We start from the raw sequence: 21,756 nt of genomic DNA, 5'->3' as shown, positions 1-21,756 counted from the left end.
ATGAACAAGATACAACCGAGCTATCTGCGTCTTCATTTCATCAGACCACCCATGGCAGCTTCTCAAACCCTCAACTAGCTCCTCCCAGTTGGGTCCATTAAAAGCTTTCACCTTTAAAGCCGCCCATAAAGGTGTATGATCGACTTCAAACTCTGTTTCATCAATCTTCTCACAATTCAAACCACTAATTTCTTCATATTCATATAGAGAGAACCTCAGCGGCTTTCCTCCAACCAAAAACCATACCTCCGAAGGAATGTTTATTGCCAATTGATTGGACAATAGATAATGGATGATCTTCCCACAAAACAGGTAGTCAGATTCGGCTAGATCCAATAGAACTCCCAGCTGCGAATTCTTTCTTATTTTGTCATACACCTCATCACCAACAAAGCCTTTCAAACCACCAAGATTGGACAAACTACAATCGTGGTGCATGCTTCTCATCGGCAGTGGAAAATTACCAACCCCATACAACCTACTTGGATACCTCTTGCTTGACCCCATATCTACGACAGAAGCTTTAGTTTAGTTATTAATTCAATATCACAAAACATTTGTTGCTTAGATTAGCAACGAAGCAACATGAAGTCACACAAATATCTTCCGAAAAACAGAGCTCAACAACATACAGAAAACTAACATACAATATACAAGGCCTACTATGTAATACTCGGGTATAAGAAAACAGTAAGCAATAGAGACTAAACCACGATATAGAAATTTACCTCTGAGCAAATCGCTTTATTTCCCTCCTCCTCTACTTCAAACCACCTCGCCGTCAACTCGCCGTCAGTGGTCCTCCAGCCAAACGTCCTCCACACAGATTCTTTTCACGCCGCAAGCTATCTAAAAATAGCTGATCTCAACCCAACAATCGTAAGACAAACAACACAAAGATTCAAGGGATCGACTTAGGTTTATGATCTTTTTATTTTCCCCTTTTAAGATCTTCGTTTTAAAAGAGAATGGCATAAATCGTAATAAAACACACAACTCAGATGTAGAAGTAATTTGCAAACTTTTATGTGTTATTCTAGTAAGGCAGAAATCTCAACGTGTTAGTCTAGTAATAAACCTACTTTTATGCAATATTCTAGGTAATTTCCCTTAAATAAAACTAAATAAAATTAGCTTCATAATGAATGATAACATAGTGATACATTTTATAATGAAATATATCTTAGTGAATGATAACATAGTGATAAATCCTAGTCAAACATCTTAATTTTGTCTTTCTCAACATAATCTACCATGCTTTATAGAAATAATTTTTTTTACTTATCTGAAAGGAATTGAGTTTTTCTTTGTACCATCAATTAGTGGAGATAATCAAATCATTTTCTGAACCAGATTAATGTGTTAGAATGTGTTTGGCTATGTAACCATGTTACATTTGGGTTTATCACGGAAGTTTAATTTTGGACCAATCGACAATGAGTGAGTTATCAATAACTCTTTAAATATTACTCAATTCCAATATCATCTTTTTAGTAGAGGATCTTTTTCCACATTATCAATGATTCAGTTTGCTTCGGATTGTGTTTCTTGCTTCATGTTGTTGTTAGGTTTGTTGGCAAAAAAATGCACAGCTAAACAAATATCTGATTTGTGAGAAATCGAAGTTTTCTATGTAATATTGTATTTATAAATATAACCGTTAGTACTGAAACTAGTACACAAGAGTTCCTAAATCCTAACAATTCCTAAATATTTTAATTGCTTTAACTCAAGTAATGTCCGAGGGTTTTAGTTGTTATTTGAAGTAATTCCCTTTATAATAAAACAAAAATATACAACATTGTTTTGTATACTATATAATTTTAATAAGTTGGTTACAAATAGGTTATAGATTAATTGATAGATTAATTGGTTACAAGTTAAATAGTAGGTGCAACTTTAATTTATTTTCGAAATATTTTATTACTAGAACATGTTGTTTCCAAAAATCTTAAAGAGAATATTTCAAAGAACCATTTGATATTATCTAACTTACCATAATAATTTTCTTTATTAACACACATTTTCATATATTCCAATAATAGCATATTTATTATTATTTGACATAATTATATTAAAAAATGCAAAAATTAGTCATCCTTTTGCAATTTTATTCTCAACATATTTGTCATCTTCTTCGTCTAAACGACATGGATGCTGCGAATTAAAAAGATCAGCACTGGCAAAGAACAATCTTTCTGAACCGGAATCATGAAATTGAGATTGTTCGGACAACCACATCATCGATTACATAACGGAGCATTCCCAATTTCACCATCACCATTGTTCAATTAATCTCAGAATTTGGACCAATATGAATTCAAGTGCTTCAGATCTGGTGGGACAGACGAAAGCAAGCATCCATTCCCTTGTTTCTTTTCAAATCAAAGATAAGGAGGATGGAATGGAGAGAATCACCGGCAGGCAAATGAAGAGAGAGCAGATCCAGTGAAACGAAGAGATCGACAATAATCGGTGTGAGCGGTGGTGAGATGATGACGAACGTAGACAACTTCTTTCATGAGACGGCGGTGATCCTTACATTACCGTACATAATCTTCGTTATCGAGCTTGGATGCCGCACATCCCATGGCTGCGCTTATTCTTCTTCTTCAGGTTTTTTCTACGTCACGATGGCGCGTGAAGCTTACGTCGGCTCTGCATATTTCACAACAGAATCATAGAGTAAGGAAAAAAAAAGTTATACAGTTGTTTCCAAATTTTGCCACTACACTGAATTCAGACAAAAACAACAAAGCTGAATTCAGGTTCATGAACATATAATGGTCTTGAACTTATGGTTTTGGTTTCTGAATATTTAGGAAACCATTCCCAAAATTTGATTATATCTTCCTAAATATTTATGAATTCCTTCCTAAATTTTTAAAATGAGGTTTTGAATCTTTGAATTTATGTTTTACCATAATGTATCACATATTACATCATTTAGTGGTGGATATTTGATTTTTTTTTTGTGCACATCTTGAAATTTTATGTATATATAAGACTAACTATTTGATTTTGTATCTTCATAAATATTAAAGAAGGCTATCATGAATGATAAGGTGTCCTTCCTAAATATTATCAATGTCATCCTGAATATGAATGTCATCCTGAATATGTATGTTCATGAAAGTCTTCATAAATTTCATGAAATACTTCCTGAATTTAAATTGAAATTAGTAAATATGTTCATGAAAGTCTTCATGAATTTAATGAAATACTTCCTGAATTTAAATCAATGTTTTTACAATCTCTATCACAAATTACTCTTATACTAGTTTTCTCCAAAAATGTGTTTCATATATGTTTGGAACTCTTCTTTGCTCTTATAATATACTATCCCAAATTACTCTTATACTATCCCACCAACATGAATACATACGTTTGGAACTCTTCTTTGCCGCAATCTCTTTTTTTTTTTTTTTTTTTTTCTAACAGCAAAAACAAAGAAACCACAAAGAATGTTTACACCAAGCTTCTCTATATGTTTACACTCAAGCTCTCACAACCTCTCTAACCAATTACCTGAAAAAAATTGAATAGTTTATACAAATAAAACTAGAGAAATGTAAAAAAAAAAACAATAAACAAATTGACAAGTCTACGAAACCATAATCAGAGAGAATGGCCAAACTAAAGCAACCTAATTTCGAATGACTAAAGATGGTGTACACGATTGTGATTTTCTATGATTTGATTACCACAACAATGATCTCATGCTATTAAAACCGAGAGTAGAAACAAAATTCAAGTCAGAAAAAATCAGAAGATCACATTGTAAAATGTCGATTACAGTGCATAACATTAGCCAAAATTATGATCCGAGATCTCCAAAATCACAATCCAACAACTATCAAATGAATCTAGAAATCACTGAAGTCGAGTTCTTAGTTCTTACAAAAAAAAACGTATGATGAACAATTAAAACTTTTTCCCCCAACATTAACACCCAATTTTGGAGATATTGAATCTCCAATTTAGTAAAGGGCACACCGTAAGAATTTTACCACATATCAATCACACCCTAAGTTTCAATCAGACAAATTAAAATCCCCAGAAACCAGAATCCTGAGCATCAGAGAATAGCTTACCTTGAGCTTTAGAATCAAGATCAAAGATGTGTGCTCTCAAATCTCTCTTTCTTCTTTGTTTTCGACTAAATCATACAAATCTCTCTTTCTACTTCGGCGAGACACCGGCGACGAGAGACCGACGACGTAAATCTGGCAAGGCGAAGAGAACAATAAGGAAGAACGCAAAAGGATTGTGTTTTATTGTTTTAGGGAAGAAAGGATAATTAAATTATATTAATTAATTAAATTTAAATGATGCTATTTGTGGAACTTTATATATGTGGTGCTACACTTGGAAAAAAAACATATATTTGTGCTATATTTGTCAATTGCCCTATTATTTATTACAATTAAAAATAGTTTTATTTCCAGATATACCATAAGTTGAATTTTTTAAAACAAATATAAACTGTTCAATCTATAAAACTAGATAAGGACCCGCCCGATGTGCGGGTTTAAAGTTTTGTAAATAAAATTAAATTTAACAAAAATATATTAAAATTTGTTGTATATAATATATAAATTTTATTTTTGCTATAATATATTAATTTATATCCATTTACAAATCTTTTATGTATGTTACCATTAAAAGCGTATTTTTTACACCTAAATATACTATATGTTACAAATATATTCTTTACCACCACCTAGAAAATGTATGTATAAACACATTAAGCCAACTATTATGTATTTTTACTTTCACTTTTGCATAGTTTTTTTCATTAATAAAATTATCGGCTCAAAAAACATTTCGAATAAAAAAATAGATTACATAGTATACTAATCAATGATATATCATCACAATAGTGTATGACCAACCATTGAAAGAACCTCGGCTTTGCCTTCCTCCATTATGGAGAGAATCTTGCGTCCAACCTCCTCCACCATGGAGAAAACCTTGGCTCCACCTTCCTCTCTTGGGGAGATAATCTTGCGTCCAACCTTCTCCACCTTCCTCTCTTGGAGTGATAACCTTGCGTCGAACCTCCTCCACCATAAAGAGAACCTCGGCTATGCCCTCCTCATGTGTGGAGAGAACATGTTCACTTCTTTTAGCTATCTCAAAATGGTTTGCTCCGACAACCAAAGAAACTAAAGATTCTTTTCTAACGTCACAAAATCTTTTGATAGTAACTAATGTTAAATTTTCCAATATATTCGTGGAAGTGTCTTTGACACACCATGATGTAACTCAAAAAACATTTCGAATAAAAAATATATTACATAGTATACTAATCAATGATGTATCATCACAATAATGTATGATCACCATAGAGAAAACATCGGCTCCGCCCTCCTCCCTTATGGAGAGAACCTTGCGTCCAACCTCCTCCACCATGGAGAGAACCTTGGCTCCGCCTTCCTCCCTTGGGGAGATAACCTTGCGTCCAACTTCCGGAAGGTCACCCATCTTGAAGTTCTCTAAGGACCCTTGAACGAAAAGATAAATGCATTTTGCTGACATAGGTGGCCAAATCAATTCTTTTAAATCTTTCTGCAAACCAGTGTCTCACAGTCTTTGAACTCCTATGGATCTATCAACAACAATTTATGTTTTTTCTAATCTAACGATCAATGTTTGTTGTAAGCTTGTGTTTAATTTGCCTATTTTATCCATCTATTAGGTTGGTGAGCTTATACTCGTTATCTCTCTTTGGGATTAAATGAATAATGGTAACAATTATGTTTGCAAAAAAAAGGGTTTATGACCAACCAATCAATGTTGAGAAATTAGAAGAAAATTAATTTGATATAATTAAAGAAATAATAGAAAATTAGAAGCACGGTAATATATGAATCCCAAATAATTCAAAGATAAAAATATATTAAACAAAACAATATAAAAATACTACAATAAATTTTAAAATATAGTATTAGGAAAAGACGCATATATTAATCTTTTTTTGGGTCAACATATTAATCTTACCTATTCCCAACTGAAAAAGGAGAAAGTAGGAGAAAATTTTGGTTTTAAAAAATAAGAAAAATTTACCATCCCATTAAAAAAGATTTCCAATTAAACAAAGTTGAAAGCATTTTTTTTGAATAAAGTATTTTGTTAGATGAAAAAAATGAGACGATTGATGTTTATATAGAAGTGAGTATTTTCAAAATTTAGAATTAATAATTAACAGTATATTTTCCTTAATCCTTATTTCTATTTTTTTGTAGAATTAATAACTTAAAATTAAAAATAAGTAAATAATATTATAATTTCGAATTTCATGAAATATTTATATATGTATATATAATCTCCTTACAATTATTTAAAAAATTTGTAATTTTTTCTAATTTTTGTAATTTTTGATAATTATCTTTTTATATTATTAATATTTTTAAAACAAATATTTTTTTTTCTTGTAATCAAATTCTTCCGATTAAATATTAACTTTTACATATGTCAAAATCTCAGATTGATAATTTGACACATGTCAAAATCTTGTTAATGGCTAACTTTCAAAACCCAACTTTATATAATAAGATATTCAAGCTTTAGTAATATTATTCTTTAAAAATAATATCTATTTAATTAAGTTTTACTAAGTAATGGGTCAAAATTTTAATATTTAAATTCAATTTCATATTTTTTTGTTGAATTGTGTAATTTTATATAATATAATAAAATTTAAATAATTTATTTTGAAATATTTTTAAAATATTGACACTTGAGATAAAAGTTAGAAACTATAAACACTCTAATTTGATTCGTTATAGCAATGTCAATAATATGTCACTATAATATGAAAGAATTTCAAGAAACCAAGTATATTAAAACAAAAAGTATAACAATATATTAAATTACTCATAATATAATAACTTGCTTTTTAAAAACTAAATTTACAAAATTATATCTTATAATGACATTCAAGTCATAATGTAGAATATACATTGTTGAAATTACTTCATATACATAAACTAATACAACATATTAAAGTTATAGTTGACCCCAATACACATATAGGTGTATTATAGTTATAGTTGACCCCAATAGCCCACCGCTAACTTGCCCCCATATGCCCGAAGCTGGTCCTGCAGGGCATCGATTCTAACCCCTCACCGTGGACAGGAACTATTCATCCAAATCCACCAGTAGGTTATTGGTGCGTCAGGCGTTCCTCGAACCCTGGTCCCCACCCTTTAACAACCTTCCCACAGGACAAGTTGCCACCAATTGAGCTGTTTATGTGACAACCCGTTGCCACTAGTGGGGTCCACGGGACAAGTTGCCACCAATTGGTGGACAAGTTGCAGGTCAATTGGTGGCAACTTGTCCTGTCGGAAGGTCGTTAAAGGGTGGGGACCAGGGTTCGAGGAACGTCTGGCGCACCAATAACCTACTGGTGGATTTGGATGAATAGTTTCATTCCATGGTGAGGGGTTAGGATCGATGCCCTGCAGGGCCAGCTTGGGGTCAGTTGAGACGGCTAGCGGGGGGCTAGCAGGGTCTACAGACGGTCCGTTAGGGTAGCTAGTGGGGGGGGCTAGTGGGTTCCGTGGGACGGGTTGTCACAAGACCATAAATAAATATGGTATAGCAAGATCGACCATATTGGAGACACGTATGTATATGGTTATATCATGCAAAAACAAATATGGCAAAATGATATGAAATATGAAATTCTCTAATGCTTCAAGCATAGTTTTACCGGTCAAGCCATCCCGGTCAATCAATGATATTAAAAATTATTGTGAATTTGTTTAGAGAAACAAAAGTTGTTTTAAAAGTATTGCATGTCTCCATGAGGTTATAAGCGTTACACTTCATACATATTTTAGGTAACATCTAATTAACGTTGAATTTATTTATTAAGTTTATTTAAAATTCATTTAAATTTCTATTTATTGTTTATGGAGTCGATGGTTATATACTTCTCCTTAATTCTGTAGCAGGCTATGCCTCCAGAATCATATAGTGTTGGCTCATTCACCATCCTTTTGGATTAACAAGCTCATTGTATATATATGATGGTTTGATTTCTTTAATAAATCCCCAAATTAAACTCCAAATATAACTAATCTAAAAATAAGATTCGGTCAAAGGTGAATGGACGTAAAAGTCATCATCTTGAGATGGGGTAATACTAATCTCACATCTTATAAGGATTTAAGATAATAGACATAACCGAAATCGGTATGTTGTTGATCCTAATGTGGGAATCAGTACAAGATGAATGAACTCCCAGAGTTATCATCTCGAGGAGGAGAATTCAAAGAATCCCACATCGACAATAAGTCGATAAACTTTGGTGAATTTGACACTTCAGAGAGATATAACTTTGGTGAAGTCATATCCTTTAGTTTATCACATATATATGTCGCATGTGATAAAGAGGAACATCCATAATGTTCACTCTTGAAATGAGCTATAATGAATCGTTCATAGCATACCCCAAGAGATTGCAAAACGGTTCTTCGTGATTTAATCTCCATGTCAAAACATGGAACATGCAGTTTTGCATGTAGTCAATATTGTATATGAGACCGACAATTTATAAAGAAATATTTCTCCCATGTTATATATTCATTGTTGGAGAATAAATGTTTCTCATTTTGAATCTTATGTGTGTGTGATATATATTATTAGTGCTCTTCTACACCGCATAAAAATATCATCCACAGAGGATGAAATATATAGATGTGGGAGATGAGTCTCCGCTCTAATAATATAGAGCCATCTTATGAGAGATGTGCGTATTGCAAGATTTGCATATCATCAAGTTGGATGATAAAAGTTCCCTGTCATTATGGGAGAATCATTGAATAGTTTGAATTCTTGAACAAAAGAATATAATGAATATGAACTTGAAAGTTCAAAAGTTCAACCGATCACTATTCAAAACATATATTGCAAATCAAATGCAAAAAGCTGATGGATGAGATTTCATATAATTATTGATCCTCACATAAATAAGTATGAACTTGAAGTTCTAAGAAATCTCACATCCTAGCTAAAAATGCTCCAATAAAATTATGTCTCTGGCGGATGACATACTAAGTCTATGACACATAAAAGTTGATAGACTACTTTGATTCGATAAATAAAATCCTAGAAAAGAAAAAAGAGCAAATTAAAAAGAGGATTATACTCTCAAAAGAGGAGCAAATGAACTCCTAAAGAGTAGAAAATGAACTCTTTAAGAAGAGGTAATAGACTCCCACAGAGGAGCAAATAGACTCCTAAAGAGGAGCAAGATACTCCTCAAGAGGAGTAGAGAAACCAATTGATATGGTTAATAACGAAATCAGGTACCTGAATAAAATCATTTATATAATGATTTAAGATATCTCGATTAACCATGTCATTATGGGAAATATGGAACCAAAGACATAATGTCGACAATAAAAATATTATATCGCATAATGTGATTAATGAGGATCATAAATCTCCGTTCTGTGAGCATATAGAGATATATTTATTGGCCAATAAAGAGGTAATCAAGTCTATATTAAACTTGTATGAATGACGGTTAATTTTTTGACTAGTGGTCCAAGCATCAAAAGGGTATAATGATATATAACAAAATGGTATGTCGCACCACGTTTTGTTAAAATACCCTGTATCAATGAAAATTGATGTTATATGATGACTTGAAATACATCACATAGGATGCTTGAAGAGCTTATCCCGAAAGATATATGATATCATAATTATGTTCTCGAAAACTTATTGATGATTATCAAAACCCTTAAAGGGTTATTTTGAATAAAAGATCTTGTAAACATCTTTCGAAATAGATGCTATAATAATCACTTCTAATAGAAATCAAATATATATATATATATATAGTCATATAAGATCATGCATAAATGCTATATATCTTATGAATTGTGCATAGCATTTTCTACTAACCTCTTTACAACATATAATTCATTATCTATGAGTAGATTTTGAGATGAGTTAAAACGTATCTTCTATTGCAAAGGTATGATTAACTTGAGTTTAATATATTTTAGAAACCCCAAGTTTGGTTTAGTTGTTTTTGCAGATGGAAGATATATATTGGATCTATATAAAGATATACTGCAAAACAACGACTTTGTGACGTTTTAGTGACATACTTTGGTTGTCGCTTATTCAAGTCATGCCAAATATGCCATATCAAGAATCTATAATGGATCAGATGATGCTCGAACGTCAACCAATAGTTACCTGCCAAAGACGGGAGCCTCGTAACATGTTAGCGAAGAACTTTGAACTCAGGGTTCGATCATCATCAACTAGTTAATGCTTGTTGAGACCCATTAACAAGAAGCAACCGAAAGGCAACAACTCTGTTTGACGACTTTGTTGCATATGTCACCCAATTCTAAGGAAGCTACACCAAGAACGACAAAACAAGATATATTCCTCTCTTACTCTCAAGAATTCGAGAAGGATAAAGAAGTTGATAGACAGTCCATCAACTCAAGTAACAATGTTGCAGAGTTACTTACAAAGGGAGATAATATGATGATTTACGTGGCTGCACTCTTTTTTCCTTATCATGGTTTTTATCCCGCTGAGTTTTTCCATGACAAGGTTTTTAACGAGACAGCAAATAACACGCAAAATATCGACCTCAATGGAGAATGTCAATGATGAAGGGGGAGATTGCATCACTATTCGTTGGAAACTACAAAGCATGTTAACAAAGGTCTTTTCTACTTCAACATTCAGAAAGGATATTCACAATATTTGAATGTGTCATCTACGAGATCGTTAAAGTCTTTTCGAGAGGGAGTTTACGTCATTGTATTCTTTTTTCATCTTCATGGTTTTTATCCCAATGGGTTTTCCATGATAAGGTTTTTAATGAGGCAATACGTAATTCATAAATGATGATGGATAATCAAGGGGGAGTGTTGTAAAACAAGTGTGATTAATCCATTAACACATGTCATCACACCTTTACATCTGTCATTACCAAGTTAATAAGTGGTATGAATCATAACTTTTTTATTCCTTTATAAATAGGAGTTGTACAAACATGAGAAAGAGAGACAATAATAATACAAGGCTTTTTACTCTCCTCCACTCTCGTAGCCTCTCCTCCCTCTCTTTAGTATTTCTTGTTTTACTTTATAGAATATTATATACAATATAGGTGTATTATAGTTATAGTTTATAACACTTTTGTAGTACAAGCCCAATACTAGTATTTGTATAATTAGAACTATTTAAACTGAAAAAAAACAAATAAACGAACACAATTTCAAAATAACAAAGAAAAAAGATCAGAAAAGTTCATAATTGCTTAAAATAAATGGAAAGAAAAAATACAGTTTAAAAATAAATTCATACCAAACTTAGAGTTAGAACCAAATACCAACTTGTTTTTTTTTTTCATCAAACATAATATCAACTATATGAGTCTACAAATGATAATTATAAGCTCAGCCAATCCCTATCGATATCGAGCGACATCAGATTAACATTATCTTCTCTAACGGTTGTTTCACTAAGAGGTGGCTCTTGGCGAACATCATCATTGGTCGCTATACCGTTGTTGCCCCTGTAAATTTGTGTGTTAATGTTGTTTTTTTCCTCTTCTATTTCCTGCTCGCGATTCATGAAATCGAAAAGGTATTGTTTTGGTTGATTCATAGCCATTATTGGATTATTGTTCATGTTACGATGTTGTAATTGTTGAGAGGCAGACCCAACCAAACCATGAAAACACGTCGCAAAGGGATAAATAGGCTCCATCTCCAAACTAGCGTTTCCATTGCTACTACTTCCTTGGTATGGACAATGACTTACATGTTCAAGTGGTTTGGGATCGAACTCAGTTTTATCATCGTCTTGACCGCCTCCTACAAAAGAATCATTTGTTGTGATCGTCAACTGCTTGACTTGCACCTCAATTGGAAGCACCAGTGGATCGCGAAGAGGAGAAAACTGCATGAAATTGAACTTCTTCCTACAAAGTATGATTTTCTCTTTTGAGTAAGATAGTAATGCATAGATCTCAGTCAAGTTAAGATCTTCAATTCCACGACCGTGTTGTAAATGTAACATTAACTCATCAGTGACATACTCCTTCGTCTTTTTATTACTCTTCATCAATTGTTTATGAACGGCCTCTGTCTTCTTCTTCAGAAATGATTCGACACTCGTCTCTTTCTTCTTTTGCTCGAACTTTGGTAAGGCAAAGAAATCGTTTAAGAGGTCACGAGCCCTCTCAGCAGATGGCCACACCACTGGCTCGACTTCGTTAGGGCTGAAAATGATTAGACAGACCCATATATCACACAATATAGATAGCTCTTTCACCTTTCTTAGTAATCCTTCTCTCCTTCTCTTCAAAGTTATTGCTCTTGCCTTGTCATTCTCTACCCATGCAAGTTTTAGCTTTGACATGGTCACTATTTGATTTCAATCTCTCTCTTTTTGAAGTATAATTGTTATTTGATATGTGATGAAAAAATGCGCGAATTGATTTAAATAGACTTGAAATGAAAGAGATAAGATTTTAGAAATTGATACTAGTCAAAGGTGGATGATAAGATTTTTAGTAAGATGTAAAATTAATTACTATTTACTAAAAAAAAGTGTTGAATGTTTCTTGGGTTGACTAAGATAAACCAATCTTTTCAATCTAAACTAAATTGAAAATATCAATCCAAAAGCTGAAATGTTCCTTTGATTTGGATAAATAGTTACTTTTCAAATATAATAATACCATAACTGATTTTGAATGATAATGAATAATTAAAAAAAGATCTATATAGTAAATATAACTTCTTAATTTGATTAAGAATTAATTCAAAGCTAAAATTAAAATTCTACCAAACTATACTAGATTTGGTTTTGGTTTACAATGATTATTCTTTTAAAACCAAATTAGTAAAGCAAAACTAAAACCCAGATTAAACCACCACATGTTAAAATCTCTATGTGGTTGTGTTATTACATGGAATTGAACTATTTGCACATCAAAAATTATATTTCTTTCAAAATTTGTGGTTTTGGTCAATATACTGAATTAATGATTTAACTATTATTTAATACTAATAATTTTATTGACCACATTATTTCCAGTATTGTACATCATACTAATTAGTGGTGTTTGAAAATTATTCTAGAAATTAAATGTTGACTATAGATTTCCTTCTATATAAGCATCATTATAACATTTTAATTATAATTTTTCAGTTAAATTATTTTACCATATTTTTACAAACATTTTGACTCTTATTTTTTTTTGTTTAAAAATTTTAAGATGTTGTTTTTTTGTCAACCAAACATTAATTAAAAGAGAATCCCAATGTTTTCTTATCAAATGTTATATTAGGATTATGTAATGAAATTTGTTTTCTTATCCAGAGTAAAACAACATTAATTTTAAATAAAGATATATACTTTAAAATAGTGGAAATCTCTTCTCTTTTTCTTTGTTTATCTATCTTTTTTTTTTAATTGTCGTTGTGGTTCTTTTAGAGTCAGAATGTGTGTGTTCTCTTTGTTTCTCAATCATGTTTCTTAGCTTTGGTTTGTATTTGAACTTTTCAAGCTTTTTCATATTTCAATAGTTCTCAAATATACCTTTCTTGTTATTTTACTTTTGTCTAATTAACTCATTTACTTTTGAGCTTTGAGGAAAATTAATATTTGTTAGATATTTGTTTTTGCTATTTTAACCAATTATATATATTATACTTGACTAAAACCCGTGTATCACACGGGTTAATTGTTAAATGACCATTTCAAAGTTTAGTAAAAATAGTTTACAATGTTATGAAAATATTAACTTAATACAATTACTGTATAAAATAGAAATCTTTATCTTTTAGTTAAAATATCAAAAATGGTGTTGATGTTTAGTATTCTAGTATATACGTTTCCAAAGCGTTTGTTTTCCGTTTTCGCGTATCCGTTTTAGTTTTCATGCAACACAGATTAATTATATTCTTTCTATGCATTTTTGTCTTCTTAATTGTTCATTGAGTTCCTCCATATTCATTTCAGTTCGTCTTTTTTTATTCAATTCATTCACTTGTTCTCCATTTATACTGTTCCTTTCGTACCAGTCAATGACACGTCCATGTTTAAATTATAAAATTCTTCCATGTTCAATTTTGTCTAACTTGTACAATTCTTCTTGTGTTTTATGTATGTAAGCTTGCAATAACGAAAACTGTTATGGAACTGATCAGGCTTAATAGAGAACACAAATCATCTTACAAAGAGGAACACATGATCGGCTAGTCATGTTAATAAAAACTGAACCAAAAAGCAAATTCGTTCGTCAAATAATTAGCTCAAAGCTCTATCTTGCTTAGATGGTCATAATATCATTTCACATAACATAACATTGTTTTTATAAGCCAGTTATTGGTGTAATAGCAGCTGAAAACCCCTGGAATTACCAAATATCACCCCATATAACTCATTTATAATTCAGAAGCACATCATTCAATCATCTGAATGAAGAGACTCTGTTTCTTGACAACATAGGAGCTTTACAATCATTTTAAACACTTTCGCTCAATCAACAATTCATCAATCTATAGCCATAGATGCACGTATATATACATTTATATAAACCAAAAAGATAAAGAGATAGGCTTTGAAGAATAGTGAGAATTACTTTACCAAAAAGAAAGGAGTCATTCGTCTTCTCCAGTTATCTATGGTCTCCATTGCATAGGATCGACTCCTGTATAATACACAGAAAGAGAACATGAGTACTGAATAAGCAAGTTTTAGTAAGAGAACATTGCTCAAGTATGTATCGCATCATCATTATGGACTCAGCTTACCCGTAAGCTTTGGTCCATGACCTACTTGTTCGGGCGAACACCAGAGCATGTGAATAACTTTAAAGCTCAAAATTTGGAACAGGGACTTGACCTTCCCAAAAGAGGCGAGTGAGCTGCCAGGCTCTAGGTCTTCTTACCAGTAATCTTTACATGAACAAGCACCTCCTTCAAAATGATGAAACCTATACGCATCCCTCACTATGATTTCTCGATTAGATACCTTGGATACAAACTTTATCCAAGCATGGCAATCGTTACAAACGCGTAAGTTTTTCATTACATTTATAGGCATTGTTGTAGGCAAGCTAAGGAGTCCAAATGAAATGGCTAGTTTCTCGCTGTGAATGAAAATCATTGGATCTTTTTGCTCTTGCTGCAGTTCACTCAATAGGCTGAAACAGTCTTGCACATACCCGATCTCAGATGCTCGTTTGGTAAGATCTTGGAAATATTCATGTATTTCATCTGCCAACGGGTGATTCTGGTCACCGACATAGAAAGAGTGAATTGAGTTTTTAACTTCAATCCAACTCTGTCCTGGTTCTTTCTTCACACCCTTCTCTTTCATCTTTTGTCTTGTAAGATCCCTAGAATCCCATTTCTTGCACACCGCATACAGATTTGACAGAAGTACATATGTTGCCAAGTCTTCAGGTTCTAACTCTAGGAGATGATGTGCAGCAAACTCTCCTATTTCTATGTTCTTGTGAACCACACAAGCACTCAAAAGTGTTCTCCAGACCAACGCATCTGGCTCTATAGGCATCTCCAGGATAAAATCTTTCGCCCGGCTCAAAAGACCAGCTCGGGTTAGCATATCCACTACACACACATAGTGTTCCGGTTTAGGAGATAAACCATATTTTGTGTTCATGGAATCAAAGTATTCAACTCCCTTGCCCACTAGTCCTATGTGGCTACATGCTGATAGAACTCCCACAAACGTCACATGATTAGGCCTTATATTAGACTGTATCATCTGGTCAAAAGAATCTAGCGCTTCATAACCAAATCCATGTTTCGAGTAAGTATTAATTATCGCATTCCAAGAAACTTCATTTTTTGTGGAGACTTCAAGGAACTGCTTCTTTGCATCAGAAATGCTCCCACATTTTGCATACATAGAGATTAAAGCATTGCAAACTTCTGTTTCTGAATCATATCCGGTTTTGGTGATAACAGCATGAACCTGCTTCCCTTGTTTCATGTTTGCTGTCTCCGAAGCAGCTTTTACAGCAGACCCAAACGTGAAATTATTACTGTCAATTTCTTCTCTATTCATTCGAGCAAAGACACGAAGTGCTTCTTCATTGTTTCCGCTCTGCTGAAATCCCGATACCAAGGCATTCCATGCTATATTGTCTCCAGCTTCAGTTTGTCCAAATGCTAGATATGCTTCCTCTATCTTTCCGCATCTAGAATAAAGTGTAACCAATGCATTTTGAAATGGCAGGTCGGATGAGAAACCATATACACAAGCTTGAGCATGAATTTGCTGTCCTTCCTTTAGGGCTTGAAGACCAGCACATGCACAAACTGCATTTGTCAATCCAACTTCATCAGACCGGATCCCTCGATCCAACATCTGCCTGAAAGTTGCTAAAGCTTTGTCGTCGAAACAGTATTCCGTGTAACCTGCAATCATTGTTGTCCAAGACACAACATCTTTCCCAGCAAACCTTACAAGGATATCCCAGGCTGTATCTAACTTTCCTAATTTAGCATACATATCAATGAGCACACTACAAACATAGGCATTGAGCTGAAAGCTAGTTTTTATTATCTGACTATGGATTTGTTCTCCAAGCTCAAGATCCCCAAGTCTTATGCAAGTTTTCAAAATACTCGGGTAGGTATACTGATTTGGAACAATTTCCTCTATCTGCATCTGTCTGAAAATCCTAAAAGAATTTCTTGAATCGTCTAATAGACCATAAGCAACTAGCATAACATTCCACAGAACCACATTTTCAACCCCACTCTCAAGAAAATAATCAAGGGCGGTTTCAATATCAGAGCATTTTGCATACCTTCAATCTTGTTGTTTGAAGCAAAACCAAGTTTAGTTGTGTATGCATGTAGCTGTTGTCCTCTAAACAGAGTTCCATCGGCTGAACTTGCAACCACAAGGCTCGCAAGAGTATTGCTGTCTGGTTCAAGCCAATCAAGCTGCATTCTTTTGAACAATTCCATAGCTTTCTCACCGTAACCACACTGAGAAAGCCCGTTGATAAGAGTGTTATAAGTAACCGCATCTCTCTGTGACATGTTGCTGAAGATGTGTTCTGCTGATATCAAACTACCCAAATGAAAGTACAAGGATACAAGCGCATTGCAAACATAAGTTTCAGAGGAAAACCCTAACTTCAATACGAGCCCATGAAGTTGCTCGCCAGTCTCAAGATTTTCTATCTTCTTACACGCGCTAAAAACACTTGAAAAGGCGTAAGGTGTTGGCATGATACCTAAAACATACATACCGCAGAACAATCTAATGGCTTCTGCTTCACATTCATTTTTAGACAGCCCAGATATCATTGCAACCCAAGAACTTTGATTCTTCAGATGTAACCCATCAAAAACCCTTCTAGCTAAATCCACAAACCCGTTTCTGGAGTACAAATCAATCAAAGGATTACACACAATTGCACTACCACCCAAACCCTGATATATAACCCTCACATGAATCTGCTCAACAACATCAAAAGCAACACTACCACAACCACGGCATGCTTCCAGAATACCAGTGAAGGTTCCTTCATTCGGAGTAACATTCTCATCAACCATTCTCCCAAAAAGACCAAACACTTTCCCACTCAGATTTCGAAAAGCTAACTCCTTTAAAAATCGTTCTCTCAGGCATTTCATCAAACACTTTCAAAGCACCATCTAAATCTCCTTTGAAAAGATAAAAATCAAGAAGCTTCTCAGAGAGGCAAGCATTGTTATCAAAACCCAGCTTCAGAATCTGCGAATGTAGCTTCCTCCCTTCATCCAAAGACCCATTCGTCTTCAAACATCCCTCAAGAAGCCATATCAAAGTTTGATGATTAGGTCTAATCCCACGATTCTCCACGAAATCAATTCCCTTTGCTTGGAACGACTCATCCTCAGATGAGAGAGAAACAGATATAGCAGCATAACTAGCTCTCCTGACCTCACAAAGAGTCTTCTACAAAAAGAAAAGCAGAATTACAAAAATTAAAGCAATGGAGTTTTCAAATGGGAAGGTTTAGAGATAAAAAGGAAGAAAACGTTACACGAAGGACATGTCTTCTGGTCTTGAGCTTTAGAGGAACACCATGAAGGAAGATAAACGAAGACGACACCGGACGAAGAAACATGAATTGAGTTCATTAGAAATGCAATAAAGACGAACAAACCAAATATTATATTATCCATGTGGAAACTATTATTTGTGAAATTAAAATTAAAAATGCTATTTTTCTTTTTCTTTTTTTTGTTGTAAAAGCCAGTTGGAGCAAAATTGTGGAATAATTAAAGTTTTTTTTAGATTTTTGTTTGTTTCTAATATTTGGATCTTTTTGTTTTCTTTTTCTTAGTAATAAAATTTAGAATAATAGGAAAATTCATATTTTTACTCAAATTGAAGTTGTCGAATACTTCGAATGCTAGGAAAGGAACTATATTTATACAAACTCAACTACGTGCATGTTGAGTGGACTCAACAAATAATCAATATGAGCACACATAAATAGTAAAACTGACTAGGAAAAAAAGGAACTATATTTATATCTCCAAACTAATCGTTAAATAAAATTCATAAAAATTAAAGAATATTTCTTTTATGAGAATCATATAGAGAGAAAAAAACCTTTGAATAGGATCATATAAGGCATAGCCGCATAGATATATGATTTTTTTTTCTTTTTCTTATCTGTGATAAAGTATATTTAAAACCGATTCTTCTAAATAAATAGAATTACTATTGATTTCGCACCTGCTTAATAAAAATGCCCTTTGGTCAGAGTGGTCCTATGACAATGTGAGAAAGAACAGATACAACTTCAAGGTTGTTACCTAGGACTCAGATTCTTTTGCCAACATGATGACTAATGATCACATGGCAACCTGTCTTTTTTTTTTAATTAATGTTTTTTTTTACACAACCAGTATTACTTTACGTGCATATTTAATCGACATGGTCAATTGGTAAATTGGTAATTTTCGTACCATTTGAGCTGGAGACTATGTTGATGCCTTTGGAACTATCATTACATTTTGTTGGAGATTTCGAGAAGAAGCCATTATGTGACCTATATGAACCTTCATGAGAAGGCTTTGTTCGATCATTTATGGATAGGCTGACATACAATTAACACTTCAATGTTGATCGCGTTAAACGCAACAACTATATTAGTAGTATTAAAAATGAAACACAATTTCCGATCAAAGACACACGTAATAATATTACAGATCTTGGAGAGGAAAGCACAAACACATTTTTGGTAAAACGTGTATACATAACAAAACAAGAAGCTGGAAAGTAAAAACACATCAAAATAAAGTACCAAGATCATGATCTACTCTTCTCCTGCCTTTTCATTTTATCTCCATATCAATCATCTGCCTCGTCAATCCATGAAGCATGCATACAATCTAAAGTACAAAACTTTAAGTTTGAGCACTTAAATACCAATGAATCTAGGCATCGACGAGAACAGTGATCACAAACTGGTCGAGAGCTACTAAGGTTGCGAGCAATTTCCATCTCCTCGTCAACATCATTGTAATTTTTGATGGTCACTAGGGGCTTCAAGTACATGTTTAGCCCCAATAAACATGTAACATGGAGAGTAACCCTACAATAGCCGCATGTATAAAACCATATCCTTGAATCCAATTTGGATTCACATATCTCACACCAATATTTGAGATCTGTTTTATCTTCTTGTCCGTAGCAAAGCGTGAGTGGATGGCTATCATACTTGTAATGTACCACAGAAGGCACATTAGCACACGTGAGACACAAGAATGAATTGGATTTAACACATTCTAGGAAAAATGAGGAATTCGAGATTGACTTACACCTCATACATTCACCTCTAGTCAAGTTCATGAAAACGGGATGAGGATGGCATTCATGGATTAAAGGATCCGGAAGGGAAGCACATCTTACATCAAGTACAAATGCACAATCACTTTTAGGGCATTCATACACGAAACCACATCCTAATTGCTTGCACCCTTTGCATGTGAACATGTCTTAAACACAAAAATCTGGAGGGAATAAGTAGAATTCAGTAGGGGTTGGGAGGAGGATAAGCGGGTGTTTGTGTAGCGGATGGCTTTTCTTGCGAGGAAGGTATGCACATGTTTCATGGAGAACGAATTTGCATTGCATACAACTGTAGAAACAATCTGAAGGTAGTACTGGAAGAATGCAAGCATCACAAAACTTGCTTTCTTGATCTCCAAGACTTCCTTTCTTGTGGAACCTCATATAATGGTCATGACTGAAATGTTGTATTGTGTTCTCATCAATCTTCACGAATGGCTCAATATCTCCATCTTCAATAGTTTCTTCGGGAACTCCATCAAGATCTTTCCCATCCCATACATCTTCCCTCGTTGCACATTTTGAATGGATAGCATAGTGGCATCCTTTAGTGCAAGAGTACTGCCCGTAGTTGATGTCAACAGATTTGCGACAAACCCCGCAAGGATAATCTCCAGGAGAAAGGGAGGGAGTGAAAGAGAGGCGGTGAGGGTGACGAGTGATCTCAATGACACTGGGTAAGTAGATACATGTTCCATGAACCATGTAGTTACATGGATGACATGTAAAAACGTGATCGGTGTGATCTTCCAGAGACAAACCACAAGCATCACAGGGCAAACGAAGCCTTTTAGGGAAGAGGGTGAGGGTATGCTCATGGCTCTTTGGTGGTATGATAGTGAGAGGTAGTTGGTATGTTGTACAGGAAGCATTGAAGCTGAATTTGCAAACAGAACAATGATAGTATACGTTTTCGAGACGTTTCCGACAACATTTGCATTTTTCATGCTTCTCATCATCGTCACCGTCATCATTGAATATACTTGAGTCGGAGGATCCGTCGGTCCCCGGTGAATGAGGTAACTTAGAACTATGAACTTCAAGATCTAGTGAGATAAGGGTAAGAGGGTGACAGGGATGAAAAGGGTGTCTAATCTCCGGTAACAACAACTCACAACCAAAATGAAATTTCAGATCGCAAATACAACAATAGTAACAAGAGTAGTAGTCAACCTTTTGCGAAATCTCTCCTTTGCAAGTGTGGCAGATCATAGAGTTTGGAGTGAGACTCTCTGAATATTCCAGCCTTTCAAGTGAGTGAGGTTGAGCCGGATTTGCCAGACGACATAAGGGTTCTAGACGATCATAATACGGGTGTTTCCATGGATTTGTGTAGGAGAAATGAAGTTTCACGAGAGACTAAGTAAAAAGTTTTGAATATTAAACGTTTTTCTTGGCTCTATATAATCTATGTTCATTGGAATACTAGGAAGGACAAATTGGTTCCAGCTGTAGTCGGACTGATTTGTACTTTTTAATTTCAACTAATAAACTTTAATTATGCTTTGAAGATTAATATCAGTTTTTAATGTTTTGTTGCATTTGAGAATTTGGCCATAAGCCTTTTTTATTAACTAAAATACTATCAAAACGTGGTTGTTGAGCACCTAGCTAGTTGATATTAGAATATTTGGAAATGATCACACTGTTGCTTAAATTATAAATCATTATATTATAACAAAACACACCATACATAAAGAAGACACTATTGATGAAGTTTAAAAGTATAGTTTAAAAATCAGACTCGTCTATCAGCCCGACGACCCAAAGAAAATTAGAGTTTTAGGCAAAAACTATTACCTTGTCCTATTATTATTAAAAATATTTTTTTATTGAAACTTTGTGGGCTGAATTTTT

General features: G+C 33.7%; 2 protein-coding genes, 1 long non-coding RNA gene and 1 pseudogene across 4 annotated transcripts; all 4 read right to left on the bottom strand.

Annotated features, from left to right (window-relative positions):
- Positions 1-1,992: 1,992 nt before the first annotated feature.
- On the bottom strand, positions 1,993-4,320 carry LOC147930825 (uncharacterized). Its single transcript, XR_015573928.1, has 2 exons — positions 4,095-4,320; positions 1,993-2,658 (listed from the first exon to the last, which is right to left on the bottom strand). It is a non-coding gene; the product is annotated as an uncharacterized LOC147930825 (long non-coding RNA).
- A 6,955-nt stretch (positions 4,321-11,275) lies between these two features.
- LOC104733704 (uncharacterized) lies at positions 11,276-12,466 on the bottom strand. Its single transcript, XM_010453263.2, has one exon. The coding sequence runs from the start codon at positions 12,415-12,417 to the stop codon at positions 11,443-11,445; it is 975 nt and encodes a 324-aa protein (XP_010451565.1). The 5' UTR covers positions 12,418-12,466; the 3' UTR covers positions 11,276-11,442.
- A 2,425-nt stretch (positions 12,467-14,891) lies between these two features.
- LOC104733703 (pentatricopeptide repeat-containing protein At4g13650-like) lies at positions 14,892-18,192 on the bottom strand (annotated as a pseudogene). Its single transcript, XR_015573630.1, has 2 exons — positions 18,080-18,192; positions 14,892-17,991 (listed from the first exon to the last, which is right to left on the bottom strand). The product of XR_015573630.1 is annotated as a pentatricopeptide repeat-containing protein At4g13650-like (transcript).
- Positions 18,193-19,155: 963 nt separating this feature from the next.
- On the bottom strand, positions 19,156-21,277 carry LOC104732345 (uncharacterized). Its single transcript, XM_019233818.2, has one exon. It carries the CDS (start codon positions 21,109-21,111, stop codon positions 20,047-20,049), a length of 1,065 nt encoding a protein of 354 aa, XP_019089363.1. The 5' UTR covers positions 21,112-21,277; the 3' UTR covers positions 19,156-20,046.
- Between the last annotated feature and the right edge of the window lie 479 nt (positions 21,278-21,756).

This window comes from Camelina sativa, chromosome 12, assembly GCF_030686135.1.
Source record: "Camelina sativa cultivar CO46 ecotype springtype chromosome 12, ASM3068613v1".
Classification (NCBI taxonomy): Eukaryota; Viridiplantae; Streptophyta; class Magnoliopsida; order Brassicales; family Brassicaceae; genus Camelina; species Camelina sativa.
Note: the sequence above shows the minus strand (reverse complement) of the source record. Positions and strands in the feature narration are given on the sequence as shown.